This window comes from Amborella trichopoda, chromosome 2 (assembly GCF_054954075.1).
Source record: "Amborella trichopoda isolate Santa Cruz 75 chromosome 2, AtrichopodaSantaCruz75HAP2 v2.0, whole genome shotgun sequence".
NCBI classification, from domain to species: domain Eukaryota; kingdom Viridiplantae; phylum Streptophyta; class Magnoliopsida; order Amborellales; family Amborellaceae; genus Amborella; species Amborella trichopoda.
This window is the reverse complement of record NC_142337.1, coordinates 63417834-63436520: the sequence shown is the minus strand read 5'-3', so window position 1 is coordinate 63436520 and position 18687 is coordinate 63417834. Positions and strand designations below refer to the sequence as shown.

General features: G+C 33.7%; 2 protein-coding genes across 2 annotated transcripts; both read right to left on the bottom strand.

Annotated features, from left to right (window-relative positions):
• Window positions 1-968: 968 nt before the first annotated feature.
• LOC18445328 (glutathione S-transferase PARB) lies at window positions 969-3700 on the bottom strand. Its single transcript, XM_011629148.3, has 3 exons — window positions 3466-3700; window positions 2725-2773; window positions 969-1651 (listed from the first exon to the last, which is right to left on the bottom strand). The coding sequence occupies exons 1-3, from the start codon at window positions 3610-3612 to the stop codon at window positions 1188-1190; spliced, it is 660 nt and encodes a 219-aa protein (XP_011627450.1). The 5' UTR covers window positions 3613-3700; the 3' UTR covers window positions 969-1187.
• A 6639-nt stretch (window positions 3701-10339) lies between these two features.
• Window positions 10340-17140, bottom strand: ATGSTF13 (Glutathione S-transferase family protein). Its single transcript, XM_006855466.3, has 3 exons — window positions 16975-17140; window positions 16290-16338; window positions 10340-10963 (listed from the first exon to the last, which is right to left on the bottom strand). The coding sequence occupies exons 1-3, from the start codon at window positions 17119-17121 to the stop codon at window positions 10515-10517; spliced, it is 645 nt and encodes a 214-aa protein (XP_006855528.1). The 5' UTR covers window positions 17122-17140; the 3' UTR covers window positions 10340-10514.
• Between the last annotated feature and the right edge of the window lie 1547 nt (window positions 17141-18687).

Here is an 18687-nt window from a genome sequence, read left to right as displayed (position 1 = left end):
TCCATAAATTGAAGATGCTACATCCCCAAAATTTAGGGTCTTAAACTAAAATTAATTCTAGGTGGGGTTTTACCCAAGGAAGTAAATACATATTCTACTCCCACGGAAGCAGAATATCTTTATAGGGTGGGCTGGGCCTTGCTTTTTTCTTTTTTTCTTTTTTTTAGATGTATTTTTGAGTAAATCAGTTGGGATGATGAACTCCTACGGTATTTTTTTGATGTTGTGTTGAACATGGGTCACGTTGTCCTTGGGCTAACACTAGTAAACAATGTTGCACTTTTGACATATTTGTTTATGGGTAGTACAACATTGTTTCGGGGGCAATCTTTCTTCTAGAGCATAAAAGTTTTATCTTTCTCTTTATCCAACCGTCCATTCTGAATAGAGGGTTAAGATTGTCTCAATCACAATGTCGTGTTTCTATATTATTTTATTTTTAAATTTTTTTCTATAAACTATTTTGACACCAAATTTTGGACGTCCATTCCTCTATTAAACTAGCAATAACGAAAAATATAAAAAAATATTTTCAATAAAATAAAATGACTAAAATACCTTTGAAAGTTTCAAGGGGTATTTTGGTCATTATATTTTATCAAAAATTATTTTTAATATTTTTTTTTGGTACGCCCCAAAGAGAAGATAACACGTGCCAAATTTCATATTCATATAATTTGTATAAAAAAACTAAAAATAAAATATTTTGTGATGTCGGATCTAAAATCAAACAACGAGTGGCTCTATTGATCAAAATTGGACGGTTGGAGAGTAGGGAGAGGATAGAACTTCTATGTCGTAGGGAAAACATAGAAACCTTTCCCTTGTTTTGGAAACCGGAATTTTTTTTATTTTCAATTAAATGATGTCATACGCCAGCAAACTTAGGCCAAATGATTTAGACTCAATCTGAGCATATCCCAAGCCATTTATTTATAAAATTTTCTATAAGTTTTTTTGGGCTGAAATTTTGTTGAGAAAGAAAAATCCATACTTGTAGATTAATGTGAGCCATCTAGATTGTTTATACGCTACAACAACCAAATGGTGTGGTCCTTCTGCACATGGGAGCAACCATTTCCTCACACATCGGATAATGGATTCGACAGCAAAACAAACGCCTAAAGCAAAACAAAAAGGAAGCGAAACGAAGCAAACTGTAAGATTTGCATTCATTTTATTGCAGTCTAAGCCTGCTTAGGGATGGCCGCATCAGAGAGCGCCGCCGCCTTGGTCCAAGCAGGGCGAGAAGAAATGTCCGACCACCACCTGCTCACGTGCGGGTGCGAAGTAAAGAGCGAAGCCTTAGGTGTCATCAGAATGTAGCGAATGTTGGGCAAGTGGTGGAGATCTGCTAGGCTGAACTCATCACCACCAAGATACTTGTTCTTGGCTAACCTGGCTTCATACACGTCCAAGACTCCGTTTAGCTTGCCGGTTGCCTCCTCGACTACTGTCTCATCGACTGGAATTCCGATCATAGGCTTAATACAAAGTTCCCATACGAGCTTTGTGGAGGGGCCTGCGAAATGGTGAGCCTCAACCTCCATCCACACACCAATGATCGGCATTTCCGAAAAATTGGCTCCAACCAACTCTGTGCCTTGTTCCTTGTATTTATATGCTATGTATTTAGTTATTGCCCTTGATTCTGCATAATTGTAAGTTAATTTCCTTATCAGGGTGAATAGCATGTCCGTTGTACATAATTATAAGGATCAACATGTATTATGTCAATTGTCATTCCAAAAAACAAAAAAGAAACAGGCATCCAAGAGAAAAAAAGAGTAAAGAAATGGGTTTTGAAATTTGGGTATGAGGAGATGCATAGCTACAAAGGAGAATAATTTTGATTTCTTCTTCTACATTTTGGTCAATTTGGGAATTTAATAAGTGAGGTAAAAGGATTTTGTGGAGCCCACTTCAACTGAGGGGAGAGAAACTGGGAAAGGAGGAAGAAGGTGCTCATTGAGAGAAATAATAGAAGTAAACATAGAAAAAATATCCATCAACATCATTAAGAGAGTTTTTTTTCAATTATTTGGAGCCGACTGCACGAATCTTGATCCGTTGTTGTGTTCTCTTTATATTTTTTTTATCTACTTCCAACCATATCTTTTGGACCTACCCTATATTTATTTTGAACCTTCCACTTGAACCAACTTACATTTCCTAATAATGCTTTACACTTAACATAAAAAAATATGCATTTGCCCTATGTTTCGTAAAAATAGAGATTTCGGAACTAAGTTTGGAATGGAAAAAACAATCATATTTGAGGGCTAGTTGGGATGGAGTATTAAACCAGATTTATAATATGATAATAAGGGTAGTAATGAGCTTGGAGGCGCGTTGGAGCCTAGCCTTAAACTGCTTAGGCTTGGGCCACTAAGTTTTGTCTGTGGGGGTGGGTCTGACCTGCTATTTGCTAATAGAGACTATTCAAAATTAGGAGGAGGAAGCTATTTGAAAATAGGAGGAGGAACACTTTTTTCAATATCTCTCGGAATGGATACAGGGTAACAATGATCAAGGATGAGATACTTTCCCCGCTGATCCCTGCTGAAAATAAATATAATAGACTTAAGGTTAGGTGGCTAGGATAGCAGGGTGTCAAAAACATCTTGAGTTTTCTTGGATAAATACACCCCATGAATTACCCAAAATAATATCCCTAAAGGCGTGATCCAAAAATATAAAAGTAGAAATAAATAAAATTATTACCAAAAAGCTTGAGATCCCCATCTTCAAATGCTGGAACCTGCCCAAACGGCTGCCATATATAACAATACAAAGAACACCCATCAAAAGGGAGCTAACATGAAAATCAATAATATTCTTCAATAAATATTTGCCAAACATAGAGAGAGAGCACCCATCAAAAGATAGCTAAAATAAAAATAAATAACATTAGATAGAGAGAGCACCCATATAATAGCTAAAATCACAATAAATAACATTCTTGAACAAGTATTCCGAGAGAGAAAAAGAGAGAGAGCACCCATATAAATAGCTAAAATGAAAATAAATGGAGTGATTTACTCACGAATCTTAAAATTTTAATTAAAATACAAAATGTTTCACTTATATACGAAAATTACAAAGGTCGGTCAACCCATTTTTTTTTGTTTTTGTCAGCCCATCGATCGACCCATATTTTGAGTTTTCTTTTTTAAGTTTTTCCATTAGTAGGGCAGTGCCTTAAAGCTTGGGGCAATGTCCTACAACGAAAAAACTAAAAAAAATAATCAAAAATTAGATTTGACCAAAGGGTAATTAAAAAAAAAAACAAAAAAAACAAAAAAAAAAAAAAAGAAAGAAAAAGATCAGATTGACCGACCTTCTTTGTAATTTCCACATATAAATAGTGCAATTTGTATTTTACCTAAAATTTTAACGTCCTAGTAAATCACTCAAATAAATAATATTCTAGAACAAGTATCCGAGAGAGAGAGAGAGAGATACGTTCAAGGAAAGGAAATTCTCTTGCTTGTGTTCATGGGCACTGAGGTCAACTGGAACCAGCTCAAAATCGAGGCCCTTCTCGTAGAGAGTGGCGCCAACTCTAAGTGTGGCAGTAGACATCCAGCTCCCATGAAGCTTAATCGCCATTTTCACCGAACAAACAAACCCTTAACACTAAAAGATAGATCAAATAACTCTTCTCTCTCTATCCTTGCTTCTCCTCCTTTAGGTCTTGGTTACAATTTATAGGCACACATAAGGGGGTCAAATTTTGTGCGTTGGTGGTTCGAGAAGCTTCTTCTCTCCTTGTTACCGTTACTGCACAATTTTTCTATTAATTTTTTTAGTTTTTTCCTTCCTGTGATGCGAATACATCTGCCATGACAGGGGCTAGAGACTTTTTCAAAGGATGGAGACATTATTGTAAGGAAGGTGTACTGTGATAAATTGTTAAAAAAGAAAAAAGAAAAAAAAGGAGTAATTTAAGTACAGACCCTAACATTTTAAGTAATATACAAAATTCTCCATGTATAGGCCAAAATTAAAAAAGGGTTATGCAATCCACCTTTTTTTTATGTTTTTGTTAAAAAAAATGGATTGATGGACTTTCTTTATAAAAGAATTTCTACCTATATGTAAAATATTTCGTATTTTACTTAAAATTTTAAGATCCATACGTTAATCACTTAATGGACCTTGGGAACAAGCAATTAGAAGGGGTGATCGACGTCCAACAAAATAATTGGCTGTGGAGGAGAAAGAGCAGGAGCCACCAAAAATAAAACAACAGATTCATTGGTCCTTGATGACATTAATGCACTACTTTTTTCCTTGATTCGTTGGATTGTTGTATACTTTTTAGTTTCTACTGTGCTTTCCCGTCACCGGTTGGGGTTTTATATACTTTGAAAAATCATTATCATTATCATTATCATACCAAGTATTTAATTTTTTCAGACTTGGTCCAGGTGAGGCCTGAATTTTTTTTTTTAAAATGCTCACTGCTAAATATTTATATACGGCTAGCTCTGCCTGAGCCTGATTTTTTTTCGATCCAAGCTCTTTTTTGGCTTCATATCGTGATTCGGGCTGGGCTCGACCTACCCAACACTTTTTTGGATGGGGCTCAGGCCAGGGCTATCTGAACCCAGACCCGGCCAATTTGGCCCGCAAGATAGTGCTAAGTTGTACTTACATTTTTCTCTTTTCTGGAAATGACTATTTTGAACTTGCATTATATTGGGAGTTCAAGCTTCAGATTTCTTGCAAAGAAAGAAGCATGGCAAAAATAAATTAAAAACAAATCGATATGGGCGTGATTCTATCCGGCGCAAGATGCGTTGAGCCATATTGCATGTTGACTTAATAAACAATAGTGTGTCCTGCAGATTTACTTATTTAAATAGAAAACCAATTTTTAATAGGAAAATGTTTATATAAGGGATGCTACCTTGTAATGTAGTTCTATGCCCCCTCAAAAATCTATTGGAAAAGGTAGTTTTAATGTTGAAAAACCCTTTAATTGATCATCTCGACATCGAGATATATGACTATGACAAATAAAAAGATTTTAAGTCTAAAAAATAGTACATTTTACAACATATTATCTACACCGTCCATTTTCAAGATTTTCATATGTTTATAGATCTCATTGATTTTAACCATTTTTGAAATTTAAAATTTTATAATTAGATATAAAAATTGATTTTGACATAATCTTAATAATATTTTACATTAAAATTACATACCATGATAAAATTTGATAAGGCATCGTACGTCTATACTTACGAAGGCGTCCGTATGGAAACTGCACCCTTTTTAATATTAGGGGAAGTTACCTCACAGTTTTTGATAGATGATTAACTTTTGAAATATCTGGTGTTAAATATTTGCTCCAACGAAAAAAAAAAGGAAAAGGTTTGTCTTACGAATATATTGGCATCTTCATAGCTGGACTAAAATTAGGTGATAAATGCAACGTAAGATAAATGAAATTGAATTCTCATTATTAATATTGTTTGAACAAAAAACAAAATCATAAAGAAGAATTTTATCATTTATGATCTCTTTCATTGCGATGGTGAACCAAATAAAAGAAAAGAAAAGAAAAAAATTGAGCCTGAACAATGGCCCATTTTGTACTCTCTTTTTTTTGAACTATTTATTTCCAATCTTTTAAGATAATTAGAACGGCATTGTTTTTGGAGCTCCAAATTTAAAAAAACATCTAAAGAGGAAATTAAGTACTAAAACCCTTGAAAACCGAGGGGCCGACTCACCAAAAACATTTCCTTGTAATGTTGAATGAATTTGCTTTACTTTCGAAATTGGAATACATTTCAATTGTTGGTTTTTTTTTAGGAAATTTATCAAAATTCCAGTAGGGTACATCAAAATACCTCTAGGGTACAACATATGGGGTATTTAACATGTTGCCCATTTGCAACTATTTCAACTTATTTTTTAATAGGGTATATTTTAAAAAAAATTGAAAGATATAAAAGTGGGCAACGATTGTATCATAGTATAATGCAACCATACTTCTAAAAAACTATGTTTGTGATATTTGTATGACCTAAAATTTGCACACACAATATTTTCATCTCAATAATCAATTTAAAAATAAAAATAATAATGTGCACCATATATATGGTCAAAATGAGTCCCCTCCAACAATGAATCTAGACCATCCATTTGATAAATTTAAAGATCTAGACCTATATGAATTCAAAATAATTTTTTTATTTTTTAATATTATTAATCTAATGATAATAAGATTATCTAAAAATTTTGAAAAGAAAAAAAATCATGCTAAGGCCTAGATATAAACATCTCACCAAAATGGACAACCTATATTAATTGGGCTAAAAAAATACTTTCTAAGTTGCGTTTTCAAATTTTTCTTTATTGTGATTGTTCGTTAGAATGAAAAGAGTGTACATTTAAATATTAAAATCAAACAAATGGCCCTAACGTGGTTTTTGAATGCTCTTGCATTATATTAATTTACAGTCGTTGCAGGAAATCACTGCCCAAAGTATTGAATTGTTCATATTTTACAACTAAATTTCCCCATTTTTTAGCCTTCTTTGTCATAAATAAATTGGTATTTGGAAAGATAAAAAAGTATGGCTTCTGAGCCATTTGCCTTGTAGAATTCCTAAAAGGAAAATATGTATATAAGGGTGAGGCCCTAAACAATCGAATTAAGAGGCGCCTCAAAAATTCACTAGAAATGATTGTTTCGATGCTGAAAAACTTCAAAATCAATCATCTCAACCTGAGATATAAGGACATGAGAAAAAAATGATTTCAAGTCTTGGAAACAATGCATCATATAATGTATTATCTAGACCATCAATTTTCAAGATTTTTAAGTATTTGGAGATCTACTCGATCTATACTACTTTTGGATATGTAAATTTTATAATCAGAAATAAAAAACTATTTTCAGCCATCATAAAAATTTCTAATATCGAAACATTTTATTTCGGTACTATTTGAAGATGCACCTTACTTCAATTGCTCAGGGCCTCGGCATCATACAAACCACACCCTTTCTAGTGGTGCATAAGAACGGTTGGGTTTTGGTAAATTTGCAAATGTGTGTAGGTATCTTTTGAGACCTGCGATATTGACCGATTCAATTTAGCATGGCAAAAGGCTTCATCAACAAGTTGGTCCAAATTGCTCATTTGGAACCGCAGAAGCACTCCTATTTAGTATTTACTGTTGTTTGAGGGACCTCAAAATTCGCCAACCATATTTCCTATTCTCCAAGATCAATATTGTTTAAAAAATGGTGTGGGGGTAAAAATAAAAGGTCCATATCATAGGCACTCTATGATTCACTGAATCGTCCATTATGTTATGTACACGAAAACAGGGCTCTTTTTATCTCTAAATGTTCGTTTCTTAAAAAAAGAACTATTCTTTTAGTTAAATGAAAAACGTTTTAAGATGATTTTGGGTAATAAAACTACTCTTCCGTAGTAATAGATGAAGATCTATATTTACAGTTTGAACCCATGGTTCCACCATATCGCTCCCACTTTTAAATTAACTTTTTTGGGAACTTAATTTATGGAAAATGATTTGGTGGTCCTTCTCGGTATGACCTCATTTTCCCTTCCAAAATCATCAATATAAGATCGTTTACTTTTTGGCTTTTTTTTTTTTTTTCTTTTTTTTGTTTTGGCTGGTGAGGATCACGATATACAATTTTTTTTTTTCTACTAAGATTATTAGTAATTTCCTTATAATTTTAATGATTTAGGTTTTCCAAATTGAGCTTATCCTTGACCTGGACCCTACACGACCCATCCCCACCAATAGCTTCTACCAGTGCAGCCCTTCTCATATTTGTTTATCAAAAGTGCAACATTGTTTTGGAAGCCACAAATTCATTTCTGTCCAATTGAATGATTTCGTGAGCCGGCCAGCCTAGGTTGAATCACATAAATTCATTTTGAGCATATTCAACAGCTATTGAATATAGGAGAATTTTATTTATAAGTATTTTTATAAATCTTTTTGAGCTGATGTAGAGAGGTGCGTAAAACCCAGCCTCACAAAAAAAATAAAAATAAACAATAAAAAATACCACACTTGTTAATGAACATGAGCCATCTAGATTGTTGAATCTGGGCCATCTACCCTATAATATACCATAGACAAGCTAGCTCTTAAACCCATAACCATAAATATGTGTATGTGTGACTTAGTTTGGCCATATTTTTGTTGGATTATTGGATTCTTTTTCTTCTTTTTAATTTCAGTGTAGAATATTCGATAAGGTACAAAATTCAAAGTTGGGACTTCAACCTTTCTCGCATGTTTGATTAACCAAATCGATTAACAAAACATAACTTTCATTTATTTACTCAAAATATTTATTAAGTAATTGGTATTAGGTGTGATGACGTCAAGATGCCTAATCCTATAGGTCGATTATAAAAATTGAAAATAAACCAACACGGATTATATATTCATGCGAGAGAGCTCAGTCCCTCGGGTAGAACCCCATTTAAAATTGTTTTGGGATCTCAAATTTTGGAAAAGTAACTTTCGGAACCTAGCAATCAACTTCAATAAAATAAAATAAAATAAAAATTTTACGATTATATTCCGTATGAAATTATAAAATCTCTTTATGACTTTGGATCTTTGAAAGATTCAAAGTAGTGGCAAATTAAGAATAAAATAGGGGGATTTTTATTAACAAAAACTGTAGGGGATATGTGCATAAATTTATCATAAAGAAATGGCATTATGGAGATTGATATTCATTTAAATCTTCCTAATATTGTATTTTCCTGTGGTCGTCAGTATAGACTTGTTGGTCGATAGCTATCTCCTCCCCTAGGTAAAGGATAAAGGATTTGGGGGTTGGTTTGGGAAGCTAACATCATACAGAAGGGAATAACTCTTGATTCCTTAGTAATGATGCCACATTTTTTCAACAATAAAACTTGGATAACTTTTGTCAAAAAATAAAAATAAGAAAAAATAATCAGAGATTGTCGAATTTTTTATGGTCATAATTGGAGTATTATACTTCTCGATAGTGTACACCCAAAACAATTTCACAATTACCCTCCTTGTGTCAAAATAAGGCTTTTTTTACTAGGTCAATTGGTGGTATTCAACTTCGCTTACATCACTCGAGTTCGTTGCTTGTACTAAGTTTTTTTTTTTTGGTGGATGTTGCTTATATTCTTGAAGGAAAATGGTTTGATAGGGCTGCAGCCCTATCAAAATAGGTAAAGCCTCCACTTATAACTCATTATTGCAAATCAAGTGTTGAAAAACATAGGATTTTAAATTTTAAAAATAGTGTATATTGCAACAAATCATTTAGACCGTCAATTTCCCTCTAAAACTAAGTGTTCACAAAACCACAAGATCTGTACTATCTTTTGAGTTTCAAATTTTATTGTCAGTATTGGAAATTAATTTTAAAACAATCATAAGATTTTAGATGCCAAAAATACTTTCTGAATGAGGATTTGAGGTGAGGTTTTATTTTGTTTTCATAAAATCTAGCCCTACAGAAACTACATCCATTCGTAAAAGTTTGAATGGGAATAGGTCGTTGAATCATTGTTTTAGAAATCAGAAAGTGAGTGAGCTAGAAAAACCAAAGGAAAACTGACAAAACCAAATCCATTAACTAAATAAGTAACTTAATATTTTATGTACCACTGGGAGCATTTCCTCTATTCTCTCTCTGGTAAAACTCAATTTAGGAGTATTTTTAGGTTAGCAACCTGCCTATAAAAAATAAAAATTCAAGTGTACTTTGTTTGTTATTGAAGAGAATAATGTCCTACGATTGGACATAGACCATTCAACTTTTAGAATATTAGATTCAAGTGCTAAAAATTCAAATTCCAGTTTGTTACGAAAATAATCATCTAGTGATTCTTAGGAGGACCCCAAAATCTTAGATCGAAAAAGAACCAATGATATTAGTCTTTCACCCAAGGGAGTAAGTATACAGTATGCGCTCCAAGGGAGTATGCTATGGTCCTCAACAAGTGAAAGATTATCGATAAGCTTTATTTTGCGAGTGTAGCCTCTTGGGAAGCTTAAAATAGACCATCCTAAGCCACAACAAAATCATTTAATTTGAATACAATGAAAGTGATGTGTGAAGCTCCTTAAACAAAGTAATTGCAACTTGCAAGTAACATAAATTGTGTACAAGTCATGTTAAATTAAATAAAATCAATAAACACTCATGTTAACCTTTAAAAATTCAACTCCAATGCCCTAAATTAATATTAAAGATATGTGATAAGTTTAATATGCCATTTGCCCACCCTTTTTTAAAAAGCAAAATGCTTTAAATAAACCAATTCAATTCAAAAACTAGATAACACTTCTAATGCGAATTTATTGGAATATGATCGAAATGCTTTACAAATGAGGAAAGGAGATCATGAAATTAGAAATGCAGAGGAAAAAATAATTCCAAACTTAACTATAAGCAAGTTTCAAGAAAGCTATATTTCATTCAAACTAGTTAAAACCCTGAACCCTAAACCCTAAAACTTCATATTCTCTGAGACTTTCTTCCAAGAGGGGCGAGAGGAAATGTCATCCCACCACGCCTTAACATGCTTCCGAGAAGTAATCAGATCTGCCTTCGATGTTTTGAGGAGGTAATGTATATAGGGAAGGTGGTGAAGATCAGCCAAAGAGAAATTTTCTCCGGCCAAGTACTTGTTTTCCGATAGCCTTGACTCGTACACATCCAATACCTTGGCTAACTTCTTGGCCTCAGCCTCGATCACTGAAGCATCTGTTGTGGCCCCAAATGCTGGCTTGACTAAGGCTTCACGCACAATGGCTGAGATTGGGGGGTTGAATCGGTGAGCTTCGACCTCCATCCATACCAAGACGAGGGCAAACTCAGGGACGTTTCCGAATCTCAGAAGATCGGCTCCAATTTCGTTGTACTTGTTCGAGATGTAATTCGTTTTTGCCCTTGACTCTGACGAAGTGACAAGTGAAAATGAGGGGAGGTCGGGTGGATTGTAATTTAGGTTTAACTGTGCTTCTTAATACAAAATTTGATCATAACAATATATTTTGTATTAAAAAAAAGGTGAAAATTATATTTTAAATCTAAAAACTATTGAAAGAGTAGTCCTTGGGGTTATCACCATCTTATTGAAATGGTCGACATAGATATAGGGAGAGAGGGTCCAACCATTTAAGGCATGTCTTAGTTTAGTGAATCCCATTTTCTCAAAAAAGTACCACTCTCTCTCCATCACCCTTCATTTCAATTGACGTCGACGATCCCTCAGGGCTATGTTCTTGCTAAGCCATTATTCTGTGGACATACCATTTTATATGCGTCTCCACTCTAAAATCTATCTTAGAGGTGGATTTTCGATCTAAACTTTGTGGGGTCGATAATTTCGACCATTGTGATTGTGAATCTAGAAAAATAAATAAATTTAAATTTTTTAAAAATAGTTTTTAAAACCTTTTCAACTCTGTTCATTTAATTTCTTTATGATTCATCAGATCTGCATTATTTTTGGAGTTGAAAAAAATTTGGATCTATAGCAAAAATGTATTTCCACTGATTTAATATGTGTTTTATATGACCATAAAAAACAAGGGTGGAATCATGAGGGGACTTACAGTAGACTTTTAATATGGTGGTTAGGGTGGGGGATATTACCCCATCCCCATTCTCAAAAGTGGTAAGTCAATAGGGATTGAAGCCCTTCTTCGTCGTAGATTCTTTGTGTACATATACCGTACACGAACGAAGGATGGTCTGCTTTTCCTTTTATTGTGGATTATGGGAAATGGAATACACACACACTCACTGCCAATTGATGGATTATGATCAACCTAGCAATATTACATAGACATGATATGGGCCTTGTATCTAGTATGCGTCTTGAGTGTCTAGTATTTCAGTCCAAAAATCCAGTATGACGTGCATATGTCTGTACAACCATTATATATAACTAGATATAAATAATAAATAAAAATTAAGAAATAAAGATGCAGAAGTTAAAATTATAAATTTATTATTCACAAGCAAATTAACATATGTAACATTAGTTTACGTGAAAATAATATTATGTGCAATTTATATTGAACATCTTCCACAATTGCATTGGTAGAACCATTTATTGTTTTATATGTGTATTAAGGGGTTAGTTTGAGTCCAACATAACGCAATTTAAATTTAAAATATAAACCACAATTAAAATCTTATTAATATGATAATATCTCATATATATGCATAAGCGTGAATGAATATGAACGTTTTATTAGGATTTTTTTTAACAGCGTAAGTAAGTATTTAACTATTTTGAGTTTCCACTTCTAATAAATGTGTTGTGCATAAGAAATTCTTACGAAAGAGTTTGTATAAAGTTGCAACTTTAAACAATTGATAAAATCACACCTAAAAAATCTAGAGAATAAGGTTGTTTTGATGGTGAAAAACCCTTTAATTCGTCATCTCGACATCAAGATGTATGAATGAGAAAAAAAAAGAAAAAAGATTTTAAAGTACCAAAAAGGGTACATCTTATGATACATTATCTAAACTGTTCATTATCAATATTTTCATGTGCTTGTAGATCTGCTCAATATGTATCAGTTTTTAGTGTGAAAATACATAATTAGAAGTAAAGTAAGTTTTCAGGTCATCATTCAATTTTCCAAACCAAAATTACATCTTTCAATGAGCTTTGAAGGGGCACCCTTAATTGGATTGTTTAAGGTTGCGAACTTATTAAAACTACACCCAATTATTTTTATTAGTCCCTTTACAGTATTTAAACGTAGAGTTTTTTTATTGTAATTGTATATTATGGGATCATTTATCTTTGTTACAATGAAGACACAATTGCTCCTAGCCATTAGATGTCAAATTAGATGGTTTGCGGTGCATCATAAAGTTTGAGAATTTTTTTCTTTTGAACTTTGACTCTAATCAATTACACACTCATAACTACGTGATTTGAAATCTGACGGACAAAAATAGTTGTAAACTCTTTATATTAAAAGTAGATGGTGTATGCATGCATTTCCCTTTTTATTTGACCAATGTTCATTAAGCTTTCAACTAATAAATGCAATGTTGTAAAGTTCTTGGACCTCGTAACTTAACTCAAGCCATCTAATTTGACGTCTAATGAGTGAGAATGATTATGACATTCATGCTCTAAAGATAACTAGTCTCTTTGTAGACAATTCGAAAGTGATATATATCTCCCTTGTAAGAATACAAATTAAGTTAGTGGGATAGTAATTAAAATTTTTAACATCCCCATCACAATTTGTGGTTTCGAGCCCCATGAAAGATGAGCCTTTTTATCTAATACCAAAAAAAAAAAGGGAATGATTTCATGCAACAGTTGTATAATAGTATAATGCAACCATCTTCAAAAACCATGTTAGAGACACTTGTTTGATACAAATCTTTAAATGTACTTTCTTTTAATTCTAAAGAACAATCACAAAAGGGTAAATTTTGAAAAAATGTTGTAGAAAGTGTTTTTCTAGTCCAATTAATATAAGCCGTCTATTTTAGTGAGATGTTTAGATATAGGCCTCATAAGGACTTTTTTATTCTCAAAATTTTTATATAGCATTAGCATCATTAAATTAACAATGCTAAAAAAGAAAAAAGTGATTTTGAATTTGTCAAGGCCTATATCTTGAAATTCACCAAATGGACAGTCGAGATTCATTCTTGGAGGGTACTAATTTTGACCATATCTATGGTGCAAATTGAATTTTTTTTGTAAGATTGATTATGAGGATGAAAATAATGTGTGAGCAAATTTTGGGGTCATACAAATGTCAAAAACATGATTTTTTAAATATGTGGTTGCGTTATACTATTATACCACCGTTGCATGAAATATTCCTCAAAAAAAAAAAAAAACAATATGGGTTGTCTATATATTAGACACATTCGATGTACATGTTGATGCAGAGTGTCGTTGCAATGAAGTTCATGACATGAACAACCCGTGTCATCATGCGACAATTTTTTTTTTTTTTTTTTTCGAAAATGTCCGTGTAACACTGCTTACCTGGGCCGAGTTACTTGATCAGAGTTGGGCAGGTCCTGGCAAAAAGTGTCAAAGAAATAATAAAACAAAAAAATCTCAAAAATTTGTTCAAAGGAAAATTAAACAAAACATCTCTCAATGAGGTTAAAAAAGTAGTAAAAAAATAGATTTTGAAAAAATTAATTTGTGACGAGAAAGAGAAAATCTAAAAATAAGTATTTTTAGCCAAAACACTTCTCAATCTTTGCCAAAATGATAAAAAACATAATAATAATAATAATAAATAATGACAAATAAATTTCTTATTTTCTTGGATTGTTTATAGTTTTAATGTTTTTCTATTTTATTTTCTTTTAAGATCCCAACTACCAAACTAGTAATACTTGTGCTCGCAGAGCGGGGAGACCGAGTTACTCGAGTGAGTTTGTGTTGGCTCACTTGAGTAGTCTAACACTGGTCTCCTAATCCAATAACCAACATGTATAAACATTGTTTGAATTTCAAATTTTTTATGTATCCATTTGAGAAATTTCAATGATGCAAAATATAAAATGACCAAATTACCCCTTCCACATTCATTGACTAGGGTAGGTATATTATGATCATTTTAAATAATTTTTATTAATTTTAAATTTTTTTGGTGTGTTTCCGTGTGACACTCATATTCCTAAAATTACATATTAATTGGATTAATAAAATTGAAATAGTGAGTTGTCATAATGGGCATCAAAATAAACATCAAATCAACCTAAATTCAATCTAGGGCACTCGATGTTGTTCCATTAGCCCTTTCGTATATAAAAGTTATTGTAGTAAATATATGTGTTTATAAAATCAACATAAATTCAATCTAGGGCACTCAATGTTGTTCCATTAGCGCACATACACAGTGTCGGAGCGCTCATACACAGTGTCGGAACCTTGTGCTGGAGCGCACATACACAGTATCGGAGCCTTGTGACTCTAGAGTGTTCCACTATCGAAGCGCACTTACACAATGCCGGAGCTCTTAATCCACTGTTGGATCCTTTTCTCTCTCTGCCCCTCAATCTTTATTTCTTTTTTTCTTTTGCATTTGGGTGGTGTTACATATTAGCTAATAATAATGAGAATTGGAGTTACGTGTTACTTTTAGGTGGTGGTGAAACTGTTTTCAAGTGGAAGATGGATTTGATGGCTAAGTCCATTTTGTAATCATAAATAATTTGCAATAGAGTTGCAATTTAGGGAGGGAAACCAAATACCATTATCATTAAATCGAGCTCAGGCTTTGGGGGCTTGGGCTAGGCCAAAGAAATTGATAGATGTTTCACATAGAGAGATCGTGCCCTGGATTCAAGGAGACAGTAGAAGAGAGAGAGAGAGAGATAGTAGGACTCAGGCCAAAAAATCATTTGAAGAGGGAGAGGGAAAGAACTCAAGCTGGCAGAGAGCGCAAGAAAGGGACGGAGCTTGGGCCGTGAGTGCGTTTGTGGACTGTGGGTCCTCTTGCGGTAAAAAATTAGGTCTCGTAGGAAAGAGGAAAGAGAGAGGTGTAAGGAAAGGGTAAAGTATGGGAGGAGAGAAGTGTGGGAAAGTGAGGGTAGTTCTACCTTTTTTTTTTAATTTTTGGGATGGTTGGGGAAGGGGAAGGGGAAGGGGAAGGAGAAAGGAGGGGGGGGGTTTGAGTTGCATAAGTGTAGTTTTGGGGGTTTTTTATAATTTTTCCAAAATTAATATTAACTTATAACCTTCTTAGAATGGATATGAGACGTATATGACAACACAATGACCACCTCTGCCTAGAAGCTGTTCTCAATGCACATTGTACTTTCACTAATCTAAAAACCTTTTTTTTTTTAATCTTTTCTCCCCAAGATGCACTAAGAGTTAATTTGTTGTCTTGAAGGTGTAACATTAAAAAATAGGATTGTGTAAAAAGATATCATTTATTTTCGAGGTCACAACTATTTTCACTCATTAGATATCAAATTGAATGGCTTGGAGTAAATCATGAAGTTCGAAAATTTGTTTTTGGAACTTTGTGTCTATGCAATGACACTCTTATAACCATCCGTTTTAAAATTTAAAGAATAAGGGTGATTGTTTGAACTTTTTAATTGATAACTATAATTGGCATGGAGAGTTTATGAAGTTCCTATTTCCTTTTAAACTGAAATGAACTAGAACAGATGGATGTATGTGAAGAGGAAAAAAAATATTTTGGGACCTTATTCTCCTTTCCTATAAATCCATATTCTCCTTTCCTATAAATCCACTCACCAAAGAGCTTGACTTCATCGTCTTCAAAGGCTGGAATCTGACCAAATGGCTGCAAAAGAAGGACAAAAATATGAAATAGTCGCAATCATATATTATAAGACTATGAACGGGTAAAAAAAGGGCACCATCACTTTTAACAGTGAAATTTCACATATTAAGAGGGTTAAAAGTTATCATATAGTTCAATAAAGTTTTTTCGGCCGACTAATCATTTTTTTCACGTATTAATCGATGGTACACCTCTAACCACAAGATTTCACATCTAATCGCTAAAGGCCGTACCATCCTAGAAAATTTACTTATCGTATACTTTCTCTAAATGAAATTGTATATTCTATTAAGGCTATCAACATCAAGAAAATAAGAAAGAAAGTAGGAGATACACTCATTCCTCCACTATCCAATTAGGCCCAAGTTAAAAAACAAGGACTATGGCTAGGACTCACTTGGGTCAGAGCCTAATTCAGGTCTAGACTCAGCCAAGTAGGTTATAAACCTGCTTGAGTAAAAAAACGTAATAAAATATTAGAAACCGGGGAAGACTCGATCGATTCTCATATGTTTTGATTCTAGAATAGGCGGGCCGCCGAGTCCAAAAAATTCAAAAGAAGCCGAGTTGGACTCATCCGACTTTTCAACATTGAGAGAGAGAAAATTAAGCCAGAAAACCGAGAAGCAACAATACATTGAGTGAGAGGAAGGGCGGTTGTTTATGGGCCCCGACTTCCACGCGCACAGGCGCCAGCTCGAAGGGAAGGCCTTTCTCCTCAAAGCATGCTATCACACGCGCGGTGGATGTCGACATAGCAAGTCCATGAAGCTCGACACCCATTCTATCTTCCTACCCCTGCTATGGGTTGTTACCTCGTTGTTATTTATAGGGCCTACGCGCCTTTGATGGACGGCTGGGATGCAGTTTTGAGCAAGCACCCAGGGGATCTCGATCATTGAATTCCCCAAGATGGAGACCCTCAACTAATTTTTGCTTATTGAATTCCACTATTCAAGTTTTGGGTAGGTAGGCATTTGAATCTTAGGTGGGTGGGCACTTTAAGGTTATATATATATATATATATAAAAGACACTATGGAACGTCTATGAGCAAAAAAGAACAGTATTTCCGTCCACACGCTCATTGCCGTCCGATTACATGTCTGTGGTGCTATTTTTTCACGCAATAAAACACGGGAAACCATCACGGCTCTCGTAGATCCATGATAGTTTTTTAGGCAAAACTGTAACGAACATAGCATGTCTGTGACGGGGCGAAGTACTATTCAATTTCGTCAATAGACGTTGTTAAAAGTTTTCATATATATATATGGAAAACACTACACAATGCTTATAGGCGAAAATGAACAGTTATTTCACCTACCCCCCATCACTGTCCAAAGTTCAATACGCGGTTACGATTATCCGGTAGTGTTTTATTTTTCATTTTTTTTTCTACAAATCAAAATGATTTGAAATTTGGAGTGTGTATTCATCAAAAATAGAGGAATCTTCAAAAATTATAACAAAATTATTTTACATGAAAATTTTTTACCAAAATACCCCCAAAATTTTTCGAGGGTATTTTGGTCAATTTAGTTTTCACAGATAATGTTTTTTATATTTTATTAGATGCATCTCAGTAAGATATTTATACTCTCAAAATTTCACATCATTCTGATTTATAGAAAAAAAATTAAAAATAAAACAATATCGAATAATCGTGACCGCATGATGAAATTTGGACGGTGATGAGAGTAGACAAAATCACTATTTATTTTCGCTTATAGGCATTGGAAAGATTTTATATATATATATATATATATAATGGGCCGCGGTGGCCTACCCAGGCCTGGCCCTAAAAAAGGGTACGGGCCAAGCCACAAACTGTGGCCCAAAGCTATGCTAGCGCCAGCTCTAGACCCATTCGATCCAGTTGGGCCACTTAACCTGACCCGATGCTCATAGTATTTTATTTTATTTTTTCTTCATTTATTTTTAGCCCGGCCCTACCAGGCACAAGCTAGCCCTAGGGGGACAAAGCCGGCCAAGACCAGCGCTGGCCCCGCCCGTTGCCAAGTAAATTTTAGCAATTTTATACTGAGAAGAAATCATTAATTTTGTGTATTTATTTGTTAGCTTGCTCCTGTCGACTTTTACAAGTTAAGATTTACATTCTTGTTTATATTTTGGTTCTTATAACGTTTTGTTTATTCAGTATTATTCCAATCCAATGAGCCGTTCTTTAATTCTCTTTCACTAAGAGCATGTTTGGACATTTCTTGGACAGGAGATTCCCCCCAATACCCATCCTTAACTCAAAACCACCATTATTTAAGACCTTAAACCACCGTCATTTAAGTTAGGAAAATTGTTTCATGAGAGTTGGACCGCATTTCTACATATG

Coding starts and splice junctions, on each gene's coding strand:
- LOC18445328 (XM_011629148.3), bottom strand. CDS start 3,612: ATGGCGATTAAGCTTCATGGGAGCTGGATGTCTACTGCCACACTTAGA. Junction 2,774..3,465: donor AGAATTTCCTTTCCTTGAAC/GTATCTCTCTCT, acceptor TATATATGGCAG/CCGTTTGGGCAGGTTCCAGC. Junction 1,652..2,724: donor TGGGGATCTCAAGCTTTTTG/GTAATAATTTTA, acceptor ACAATTATGCAG/AATCAAGGGCAATAACTAAA.
- ATGSTF13 (XM_006855466.3), bottom strand. CDS start 17,121: ATGGGTGTCGAGCTTCATGGACTTGCTATGTCGACATCCACCGCGCGT. Junction 16,339..16,974: donor CGCCCTTCCTCTCACTCAAT/GTATTGTTGCTT, acceptor CTTCTTTTGCAG/CCATTTGGTCAGATTCCAGC. Junction 10,964..16,289: donor CGATGAAGTCAAGCTCTTTG/GTGAGTGGATTT, acceptor TCACTTCGTCAG/AGTCAAGGGCAAAAACGAAT.